The sequence below is a fragment of the Anser anser genome (genome assembly GCF_964211835.1).
Source record: "Anser anser genome assembly, chromosome: 26".
NCBI lineage: Eukaryota > Metazoa > Chordata > Aves > Anseriformes > Anatidae > Anser > Anser anser.
Window position 1 is genome coordinate 1636252 of NC_139747.1, and position 12283 is coordinate 1648534.

Genomic DNA, 12283 nt, shown 5'->3' on the forward strand with positions numbered 1-12283 from the left:
TTCTACCCTTAATAAATAATTTTCAATACAGATGTTTCAAAGGGTTAAAAACCACCTTTGGATGAGCTGTTAGCATTTATTTTTTATTTTGTTTTGGATGGTGTGTACTTGCAAAGAAAGCCAGGGTTAAACACATGAACCAGTACCAAGCCAAGTCCCATTTCCCACTAGCAGCTTCCTCTACTCTCTCATGTAGAAGTGCTTTAGAGGTTAAGCGTGACAGGCTGGGATGATGGAATATTGCAGGCTGCATGATGGTGCAGCCAAATATAACGGGACCACAGAGTGGTTGTTATTTGTTTCCATCATGAGAGGTGTATCTTCTGTCCCTGCAGGACTGAGGAGACTATAACTATAATTGACAGTCCAATGGCACAAAAGTCTCTCAAGAACAGTTCTGCCAAGTCCTTAATGGCTAGGATTTCATTCACGGGGGCTGTAGGTTGGCGAACTACCACCATAGTGTGCAGCAGCAGGCTCTGAATTTAGCTCCATAGCATTTATTCTTCTTTTACCTCTTATACGAGGCGATTCTTTAAGAGAAAGGAGAAGAAACAGCAAATAGCATACAGTGCATTTTCACACAAGTTATGATGTTTGGTGAGCAAAAAGCAGCTCCCTCACCTTCTGCCTACACTGCCCCTTCGCTCACCCAGAAGATGCTGGAGAACATTTATAGAGCATTTCAGTGATGGCACTTTCTATAACGGTGAGGGTAGAGCAGTCAGTTTTCTGTACACCCCCTTTTTCACTAACATTGCTCCATTGCTCCTGCCCTTTGAACAAATATGAAATCTCTTGAGTGCTTTCATATCTTCAAGGGGTAAAAGTGCTAAAGAGCATGGCTGTATTTCAAACAGAAACGCGCAAATCGGTTCCTGTCGGCTGAAGCTGTTCTGCTGGAAATGGTAAAACCAGCTAGAAATGTCACTCAGTTACACACACAACCTTCTATCAAAGCAGTAAGTGACGAGAACCAAGAACACGGTGGCTACCATTTGCTTTGTTTTACAAGTCATCCCCCTCCTATTGCTGGACTTGCGAAGGGGTCTTGCTCCTATGTTTGCCACCTTTTCTGTACTTAGTGCATTCATGTAAGAAATGATGCTTAGACAGAGCAAACTAGAGAAAGGCACTAAACAATACTGGAGACTGAAAATCCTTTAATTATGCACAGAATTCAAACAGTTCTTGAAGTACAAGGTAGAATTTCGATAGCCATGTAATTCAGTCTGACATCACGAGCTACAGCGCTGCAATGCTAATTTTGGCGATGATTACAGCTCTGAGAGGTTGATGCAGTCTTCATTTACATGTAATCTCTGGTTTGTCTTCTGAAAGGGCTAAGGATCTGCTACATTCTGCATGCAACGGGAGCACCAGTCCCCCCAGCTTTGGTTAGGATGATCCCACTGATCAAGCAGCAGCAATGCCCCACTACAGCCCACACAAACTTTTGACCCTCACACACAACTTAGTGACACCTCACGTGTGCTGCAAGGCCTCGCAACAGCCTTTTGGTGAAAGGTTCACGATGTGATTCGAGAGTGAGAATTTATTTGCAGTGATCAATACTGATCATCCCATGGCCTTCTTTTGCTGCAGAACTTCTGATCGTTGAACATCGAGGCCTCTGTGAGGGAGTTATTTCAGTTACTACGTCCAATCCTACAGCTTGGGCTCCGTCAGGAATTAGGAAGTTTCTCTGCCTGCGTCCTCTTCTCCCTCGTCCCCACAGAGTTTGTGGGAGATAGGTAGAAGGAAGATACAGTTGTTCCCTTTCTACTTCTTTAAGGCAAAGAATGAAGTTATACCCATTTATCTCCAAAAAAACTTGCATCACTGGCAGACCTAGATAAAGTTACATGACTCAGAAGATGAGAATCCCCATCTTCGGTCTTCTCCTTGTACTAGAGTAACTCTACAGGAATGCTGCTACTCATTTCAAGGAGGAGGAGGATATCCATCACAAGGGCATTGCGAACTTTTATTTTTGCCATTCCGACCTCTCACTAATTCCTTAGGAAGGAAGCAAGGGGAGGTTGGCATGTAATTTGTTAAATGTACTGTTAAGTCATGTTTGGTACAACTCACACCAGAAAACACAACACAATCTCTGGGAAGAATTACAGACACAAGAATAAGAGCCTGTTTTCAAGTGATTGAAGGAAAGTTATCAAGCTCAAAATAGACCAGGTAACACATTCCTAACTCCCAGATTCAATCAAAATAGAGCAGGAATATTTAAATTGTAGTCTAAATTAGATCCATAGCAATCTTCATAGAAATAGGCAAGTCAAGTAACAAAGTTATCTTTGAAAAAAATCTATTAGCAGTAATGGGATGATAATCCTCTCAGATTCATTGATGCTGACAGATTAAATACTTCAAATTCATCTTTTATTTTGTTAGCTCATTTGACACAAAATAAGCCCTACATTTTTTTGTATTATAGTGGGAGTAGAGGGAGTTTTGCTGTTACTGTGGCAAACTCAGTATTAATGGAGTGCCTCTGCCTATTCAGAAGAACTACACAGTGTCACCGAATGACAACTGGAAAAGACTAACTCGTTTCCTCTTTTAGTACCACAATTTACTAGAAACTAAATTAACGTTACTGAATTTTTGTCTATTTAGGAAAAAAAGCATCTAATAAGTGGGAATCATAAAAGGAAAAATGCATGAATAAATACAATTTCGCTACAGTTTGAGGTTAAACAATATAGGGTTACATAGCTGCCAACCTCCTGCTCCTGGTGCCAGGCTGGCAGATCTCCAATGACGGAGCAGCCTGGAAGCTCCTGCAAGAGGAATCCCTCCTCCTTTCTCCTCCAACAACCCACCACGTGGCAGCAAGAGCAGAACGTCTCACAGCAATGTTTCGCAGCCCCCGAAACAACTGCCAGCCAGACTCACCAAAACCCAAACTTCCGCTCCGACCCTCTGTGTGCTAAGTGAAAATCCTGGCTCCAAGACGACTGGTTGTTCTAGTCCCTGGTGTTTCATGCATAAAGCCTTTCCAAAGGTTAGTTTCATGCTGAGACCTGGAAACTTTTCGTTACACAAAGTTATTTACTATACAGCCCTTTGCAATAGGATGAGATGTTTGCTTTCTCTCGGAAATAAATAATATATGTCAGGCCTTATATCATACATTATTCCAGCTGATTACGGGTCTCCAAAACCCAACCCAACAAAAATTGGAATGGACGCAGCACACACAAAAATAAGACAAATCTCCAGCATCTCGCCCCATGTGGCTCCACCTTAGCCTCAGTTACGCCAAAGTTATTCAATTTTGGATGTACAGATTTGACCCACTGACTCTAACAAGACTCCATAATTTACAATGGTAAATAAGCAGTTTTGTTTGTTTCCCACTACTGTGTTTATCCCTTAAATATTTTTCAGCTACTTTCCCTCTTACAAAAAGGAAATTACTGATCATTTGCCTATGAACCATATAGGGAAGCTCATGAGGTCTTTAAAAATGCATAATTATCTAGGAAAAAATAATTAAATTTCAGAATTAGAAAGCTCTTTTAGTGAGCCTATATTTTTTCAGGATTACTTAGCTCTGAGAATTACATGATGTGCATAACATCCAGGACTTGATCTGGAAGCCTTCAGTTAGGACACAGTGCTAAAGAGGAATGACATGTGTTAAATACACGCACCGCCTAGCGTCTTCCAGTGCGTCCACTGCATTCATTATTGATCTGCAGAACGTGGCTTTGACAGGCAAAGTGCTGCTAACTGCTACCCAGCATTACTATTTTACTCTAAGCAAACAGTCCGTGTTCTCTACAGCCAAAGTAGGAGAAAAAGTTCCAACTCAGTAAATACCTTGCAATACATCAGCAGCAGCAAATACCTCCTGAATTGGAAGTTCAAATTAATATTTCAAAGGGTAATGGCTTACCACAGATCTTTAGCGGTTTTAAATCTGGCCTAGAACACGGCTAACCTGAAGCATTTGTCACCATAAAAGTCACAGACACATCTGTTGAACTGCAAATCAGATCTGGTTTTATATGACAGGTGAATTCAATTAATAGAGCAAATTTGTTTTTCTGTAATGCAATTTATTATTAGGAATGGTGTAAGCATAGAAGCAATTTTGTGAGTAACTGTTCACAATTTATAAGAAATCTCCATGTTTGCTCTTTTTATGTTCATTGTCTGCCAGGACTCAAGCAATTTAATTTCACATGCAGAAATGATCACAGAAAAAAAGTTTCAGATCCACAAAAGCATTTCCTACTGAGAAAAAAGCAACATATCCAACGAGAAGACAAGTAATATCACACTTCTTTTAACCATCTACAGATAAACAACCTGCATGGCATTCCAGTTTGACGTACAGGGAGTGAAACACGCACCGAAAGAGATCCAAAATATTTTCTTCCAGCATTCTAGAGATAGCACTCGAATCAACCAGGAGTTTTCAGAAAGATGTTAAAGTTGACAACAAAAGTTTGACCTGCCGTTGGGTGCTGCACGTAGCACGAGGCAAGCTGACCGTACCTCTCACAAGGGAAACACAAAGCTGTGTTTTCAGCCCGGTTACAGGCCAGCTCCAGAGCTGGGAACAGATTCCAGGTACATCCACGTCCCAAGCAAACCGCCACGTGCTTTGCAGGGCACAGGACTGGAACGAGGCGGTGCAGGCAGCAGGGCCAGCGGGGCTGCTGCACTCCCGACTGGATGCTGCCTCTGCCATGCTGCCTCTACTCTGCCTGGCACGCCTGTTCCCTCCACCACATTTCATTTCTGTAAACATCAGGCTCCAGAAGACGCATCGGGCTTCAGAACTGAGCCACCTCGAGGACATTTTCCCCCTCGGACGGTGACCTCGGTCAGCTGGGAGCAAAGCGGTCAGTGAGCGCTGGGCTGCCCCATTTCCCACCGCCTCTCTCTCGCAGCTCTCCAGTCCTGGGCTGCTTCTCCTTTCACTTGTGAGCAATAGGTTTGGGGTTTCTGTCAACTCTCCAGGCCATTGTTATCCACAAGCTAATGTCATTGACTGCTTGTGTTTTTCTCTTTCCGATACACGTTAAGCAGGGGTTTCCAATGAGATGGTCACAGTATGAGATATGCTTTTCAAGAACATGGCAATGATTTTCTTTTCCTTCTTTCTTAAATGAAGTCAAATATACAAAGACTGGGATAACCACGAACTGAAATTACCCTTATGATGTGTGCATGAAATTCCACGTACATATTCTTGTCTGAGGAACCACGTTAATTTCTCGTTGTCCTACCTCAATACAGACACAGCAGCACACAAAAAATACCCTGCATAAGCAAATTGATTTGATACCTTATGTTCATCCTCTTCAATAATCCAAAAGCAAGCAAATTGCTGAATCAATTCAAAGCATGCTAAGCTTCCTAAAGGAAATACTTTAACCTAAGTGAAACTAGGTGAACTCATTGCAGCAGGGTTTCACTGAGGTCTGTAACCTGTTAAAAATAATGATAATAAAAAAGAAACAGGAAAAAATAGACAAAAAAAGTTAAGTGGACCAGAGTGACCAAGAGCCTGCAATGGCCATTTCTTTATTATCTGCATTTTTGGATGATGTTTAAGAAAGGCCACCAAAAGGAGAGTGCAGGGGATGGAGGTAAATGACAAAGATATTAACCAAAACTATGAAGGTAAATTACAAAGTTGGGATTACCAAGCCTTGTACATAGCGTCACCAACTTGCAACACCTACTTGCAAGATGAAAGATCTAAAATGCGGTTTATTGAGTTCTAGTAAAACATGATGAAGTATAAAAAAAATGCATATTTGCAATTATTTGTGCTATAAGGTAAGGCAATGTGATGCAACACGGTAATTAAGGTTCTTTAAAAGTAGAGTGGAAAATGAAACCTTTTTCTATTTCATACAAATGAAGCTGACCATCTGCTTCACTGCAACAGCAGCAGCTTCTAAAAACAACAGAAACAGCAGCCTCTGGTGTTAAAATTTTGCTTTTTCCCAGACTCCACCTTTTACCAGAAAGCAGCACTGAAAATAGAGAAAATATACATCAAGTGGCCCTGAGGGATCCTTTACACCATAAGTAATTTTCCATCTTAGCTTATATCATACTGCTGGTGTTTGCATTCTGTAATTCACTGTGCAATGATCGTCAGATTAGCATCTATTCTGCCCTGCTAAAATTCACCTCGATACAAAGTCCTCTTACTCTATGAAGATGGACATTCTCTTTCGTAGCATGGAAAGCTCATTTCACCCTTGTAGAGCTCAAGTTTTATTTTCTACATCTGAAGAGATAGGAACTGCACATCTCTTGAGCACATATATGAAGAAGCCAAATTCATACAAGGATAACCCAGGAATAACCACCACTGCAATACACTGCCTTAGAGGGAAGAATTATTCCATTTTTTCCAAAAATGAAATATTTCACAGAGATGCATGCATTAGAAAGGAAGTGCACAATGGAGACTGTGTGCAGTTCACTTCCAAGACAGGATCATACGTGTAACTCTTCAGTTTTTTGTGTAATATAAGGCAAACTAAGTGCCATTCTGATCGGTAGCATGCCAGAAATTCATTGTATCCTCTCTGTGCAAAGCAGTAACGTACTCAAGTACTCAGAGTGCAAATTAAAACAATCCTCATAAGGATCAGTGTCCTGTAACAGACAAAATCAGAGCATATTCGTGTCCAAAGTCAGTCCCATACTCAATAGAAATATTTGCACTACCCCACTCTATCTCACAAACTACGTTACAACAGACTATGAGTACATCAAGAGATGCAGAAAAAAATCAAGACTAAATAGAAGCCATAACAAGACAATGACTTAAAAAAACCACAGATGCAAGCATAGATGCTTTATCAGCTCCAAAATATGACAACTTCTGCATTTTATATCCAGTTTTGAAATACTGTTCTTCTGAGCCCCCACATTTCCTATGGCTTTATATAAGCATATTACCTTCTTTAAAACCTTAGTTTCTCTACCTACAAAAACTAAAACCACCACAAACAAACCAAGCTTGTAGCATCATGAAGATCTGAGAGAAACAATAAACTATTGAGTAAAACCAAACCCATACATAGAAGAAGTTTATTTTCTGAGCAGTTACAAAATTAATATCAAATTATCAGATTAACCTGCGTGAGACCTTACACACCATACGCTGAGTGGAAGGATGGTTCAAAGGAGGGCATGCAGTTTTTTTATTTTAATGAATGTTTTGTCCTAACAAAGAAAAAATACATTTTCTGAACTGTGATTTGAACAAAGTCATACAAGAGATATAGAACTCTTGTCTTTCCTTTATTTTTTTGCACCCCTGTATCACTTGTTAATATGCCAAATCTACGGCTAGCTGAGATACTGATGACATGAATACTTTAAGATCAAATAAATCAGTTTGCTGACACAGTGCATATTCAATTGGGGTTGGCATGTGAGAAATATTTCAGAGAGTAAACTGTTGAATGCACTTACAAATAATCAAACAGCTTTACTCTCAGCAGGGTATCAGGAACAGAGAAAGAGAACTTGAGTCAATCTAATAAAACAACAGAAATAACACACTTCCTTTGAGATGTGGAAATCAGGACACCTGAAAAACCTCCCTACTCTGCTAATGCAGAGTAAACTCTGAAGCAGAGCTGGCTGCAGCGGATCAACAACATTCCTCAAATAAAGCATCAGTGAGGGCTCTTACACAGCTCTAAGCTGGTGTCGATGAAGTACTTTGCAAATATGGGTAGCATATAGACACACAAATGAAATTCCAGCCCATTCATAATGAAACCAACGGAGGCTCATCTAATTTGCACAAGGATGTTATTAAATGCAAGACAAAAGGTACAATCAGGACACAAATACCTTGCCTATCAGTCCTGTCTTCACCACTAGATTTATTTCAGTATCAATAGAATTGGCTGTTTTTATCTTTCTAAAACAAGTGTTATTTCTCCAAGAGCCTTGCTGTCCAGAAACTGGTTTGTCCTCCTGGTTCCTAGATCCAGAATAATGCTTTACATACGCCGCCCTCTAGACTGCATATTATGAGTGCTTTTTATGTTTTTTTGTGTTTTTTTTTAAAGGGCAAATCAAAAATCCAAAAATTTCAAACTAAAAGGAGACATTTGCTTCAACAGCTTGTTGTCCACAGCCTTACCTGTATTCCATTAGGTGGCTTAGCGGAGCATTTTATCATAATAAAATCAGCAGAAAGATGCAGTGGCTACCAAGCAGTACAGTAAATGCACAGATGCTACTGGAATAGAAACAGGAAAATCCCTAAACGATGCTTATTTACAACAAAATGTACTCAGATCTAGGAACACCACATAACATGTAGCTTTAGGCTTTAATATCAAGATGCAGAGGAATACTAACACTCATGCTTCAGAGACATCTTTATGCGGTTACGTGCGACCCAAAATTAGTTTAAACACAACAATGAGATTAAAAAATTAGTGACTTTCTTCTCATTTCCAAATTACCACAGTGCCTGTGCACTGTTTACTGTAAAATAAAAGCCCAAAGCTGCGTATGTATATTCATTCCAACAGACTCAAAATGCAGCGTGAAGGTTATCTGCAATCATTTCATTTCTCTTTAAACCCCATTCAACACAGAATCCTGGAATACAATTTGCTTCAGAGGCAGCTTTTAGACAAGTTCATAAACCAAAAGCTTACAGCTCAGTGGGTTGGTAACCGAGGTTAACTGCTTCAGCCAAAGCCACAAATAAACACCACACAACGTCGCAACTGAGAGCCTACAGCCACCAAGCTGATCCGAAAAATAACCTGTTCTTCCTCATGACAGTGCCCCAAACCAACTCTGCCTCAGACTAGAACTCGAAATGCCCTGCACAGCAGACTTCAGTTAGATGGCTGAAACTTACTCCTTACCAGCAACACGAGAGGCGTGACTCGCAGTGGGACATTTGGGGAGCTTCTAGGGCCTGATCCTGCCTGCACCTGACACAGCGCAAGACCTGCCGCAGGGTTGTGCCGGATGGGTGAGACAAAAAGCAGCAAGCGCCTCGCTGCACTGATTTACACACACACACACTCCTTTGCCATCAGGGATGTTTCTTAACGGGAGTATTTAAAAAATTAAGAAACGAGAGACTTCATCCTACTCTCACGATTTCGGTCGCTGTTCTGCAGAGCAAGACTTTCAGTTCCAGGGGCCCACCGGCAGGCCACCACCTTCTGCCCCCTGCACCTGTCGGAGGGCTGGAGCTGGGGGCACAGCGGACGAGGGGCCAGCGAGGACCCCAGGCCCGCAACAAGGTGCCACGAGCAGCGAGGTGTCGGCTGGGGGCAACCTGGGGCGACTGAGGCCAGCAAAGGGCACGCACAAGGCAACGGCAGCACGGCCACGACAGGGATGCGAGGAGAGACGCCCACAGAGGGGCTAGCGATGAGGATGGAGAGAGGGATCTTTGGGGATCTACCGAGTCTGTTGGGAGATCGCTCCGTCCCGGGGAAAGCAGCTGATGGCGGTGGATGTGCCAGAGGGGTCTCTGGCCGGGAGGGGTGCCCGGGTGGCCCCCAGGTAGCGCAACGCACCTCGCCCCCATGCAGTGGCGATGGGCGCAGGGTGCCCGACAGCCTCTGCCTCCTTTCCCCAAAACACTATTTCAGCGGCTCACCGGGCTGAAGTCACACACACAGGGGAGAGCCCCAAGCCCTCCGACACCCACCTGGCGTCCAGGTACCACCACACGCGGCTGCGCCCACCACACGCCCCCAGCCTCGGGCGCTGGCGGTGGCCAGGGCGCCCCTCGGAGCAACCAGGGGGACCCCCCCCCGTCCTCCCCCGGTCCCAAAGTTGCCGGCAGCGCCCCGAGGACGAGCCGGGAGCTGGGGGGGGGGGCCCCGCTTACCTCGCAGCGCGGCCGCCCAGCTGCACAGCCCCAGCACCAGCGCCAGCCGCTCCGGGCAGCGCCTCCCCGCAGCCCCGCCGCCCATGCCGCGGGTCTGCGAAGGGCAAGGGGAGGCGAAGCCCCGCTCGGTCCCGCGGAGCCGGCTCAATTCACTCCCCCGGATTTATTTTTTATTTTATTTTCTATTATTTTGCCTGCACCCCCTCCGCTCGGAGCGGGGCCGGGGCAGTGGCGGCGCAGCGCTGCCTCCCCAACCGCCCCGCTCGGCTCCGCGCTGCCGCTGCCGCTCCGCCCGCCCAGCGCCGGCCGCATCCCTAATGAGCCGCCCCTCCCCCACAGCCAATTAGCCGCGCGGGGCGGGCACTGACGGGGGGCAGCACCTGGCACCCCCCCCAGCACCCCCTCACCACCCAGCACCCCCTCACCACCCCGCAGCACCCCCCTTCCAGCACCCCCTCACACACCGCTCCCCCCGCCCCAGCCCCCCCGGCTGCACCAGGGGGGACCCGGGTTATTTTTTGGGAGGTGGGGGAGGTGCAGCCTTGCCTCCCATCCCCTCAGGATTTGGGCACTTAACCCCCCCCCCCAAAAAAAAGAAAAGAAGAACAGTGCTTCATCTCTTAACGAGCCCATGAGGAACTACTCCAGCAGCCACCCCCCAACCCCAAAGCAAACATGTGGTGCCATCTTTATTAATATTGCATGGGGCTGTGATCAAAAATTCTGTTTCTTGGCAGGAGTGTCACTGTTTCCTTCCCCCCCCCCCATCTCCCAACCCTTTTATCCCAAGCTTGCCATGGAGCCACGGCCCCTGCAAGCGACTCCTGTAAGGCCAAAAACCATTGGGGTGGCCGAGTGCTACCGCTCCTGCCCTGGTCATGGCCTCCCAGCTCCTCACACTCCACCCTGACCCCCTCCAGAGCCTGGCACAGGGACAATCCCCCCTCAGGGACAATCCCCGAGTCCCCCACGGGCGCTACCCAAGCACTCGCCGTGGGGTCCCCCATGGTAAAAACACATGGGGCACACTCATGACCCCAAAAGCAATCTTTAGGGAAGGCCAGCAGGGCTTGCTGCTAGCCAACCTACTACAGCATTGCACCAGCACACAACAAAGAACATACAACCCACCCCAAATCTGAAATACCATACTCGTTCCTCACACCCCATGCCCTTGGCAGCTGCTACCAACCCAACGTTCGGAAGCCCCTGGCTGGTAAGTTCTAGAAAAGTGTGACGGGATTAGTTACACGGACATAAGAACAAGGCTTGACAATCGGTCCTGCAGGCTAGCTGTGTACTGTTTTCAGCTGGAAACAAATAATTAAGGAAAAAGGAATTTGTAAACAGAATTTTAAGAGGAAAAAAAAAATCAATATCTGAGAACATCACATCAGAAGATCTCTTATTCCCTTTCTGTCATGCATTTGCCAGGCTTCAGCTCACAATGGAGAGCAGAGTGGCAACAGCTGAGAGCAAATATATGAAAAATACATTTTCTTCAACAGCCCTTTAGGTCACCTCTACAGCCAATGAGTTCCAACAACAACCACCACCAGACCCCAAAACCACAGGGCAACAGGGCTGGGAAGGCACCCGGGGAGGTTTTCACATGAGAGCACCCACCGTGCCCCCTTGTCAGCATCACGGCCCCGTTTGCCAGCACAAACACAGCCCCTCATGCTCACGCTCAGCGAGCCATCTATTTTTGCCTATGCCACTGAGTCAGTGTTTGGTGCTTTAGATAAAAATATCAAGCTCTCCGTTTATCAAGCAATCCGAAGGGAAGAAGAGAGCACAAGGAGAAGAGGGCAACAGCTGGTGGCTTCAGTCGGGGCGCCTGGAAATACAAAAAGCAAAATGTTCGACAGCCAGAGTCTCCGGGTGGGGCGGAACGCAGCAAGTTCTGAGCTGGGGAAATGCAGCTACAGGTGAAATCCTACCTTCTTTAGGCACTGATACACACCCCGATAGTGCAGCACCTTACAGAAACAAGGCTTAAATGTGCTACGACAGCCCAACGCGCCACTATTTCTAATGGAGGCCATCCACGCAGTGCTTTTAACAGGGGAGTCACAGGGAAAGCTGTGATCTACCTTCTGATACCAAGGTGTGAGCAAGAATGAAAGATAAGCCAGGAATCCACCACAGAGGATTAATGGCACTACTGGAGGAAAATGGAGAAAAACTAACGGAGAAGCTGAAAATGCTAGAAGGAAGAAGTTTGTTCATCCTTCGCATTTCAAGGGTTAAGCTTTATAGCAAGCAGTGTTTGTTTTCTGACAGAGTCCATATTTCATAACTGGGTTTTGAGATTTCCTAGAATCTGAAAATCTGAAGTTTGATGCAGCTGCTGACAAAGAAACTAAGCAGAAAGCAAAAAGGAGAAACACAGCG

At 45.2% G+C, this 12283-nt stretch overlaps 1 protein-coding gene across 4 annotated transcripts in view; it reads right to left on the reverse strand.

Annotated features, from left to right (window-relative positions):
* The window catches only part of UNC5D (unc-5 netrin receptor D), a 155884-nt gene that overhangs the window by 131010 nt on the left and 12591 nt on the right, over positions 1–12283 (reverse strand). For 3 of the 4 annotated variants that reach the window (XM_083812025.1, XM_083812024.1, XM_083812029.1), the window contains exon 1: positions 9887–10185. The exons of the other annotated variant lie outside the window; for it this stretch is intronic. In XM_083812025.1, coding sequence (XP_083668151.1) covers positions 9887–9971 — 85 coding nt within the window. In that variant the 5' untranslated portion in view covers positions 9972–10185. Of the gene's footprint in view, positions 1–9886; positions 10186–12283 lie in introns of those variants that run through there. 4 annotated transcript variants of the gene reach the window in all.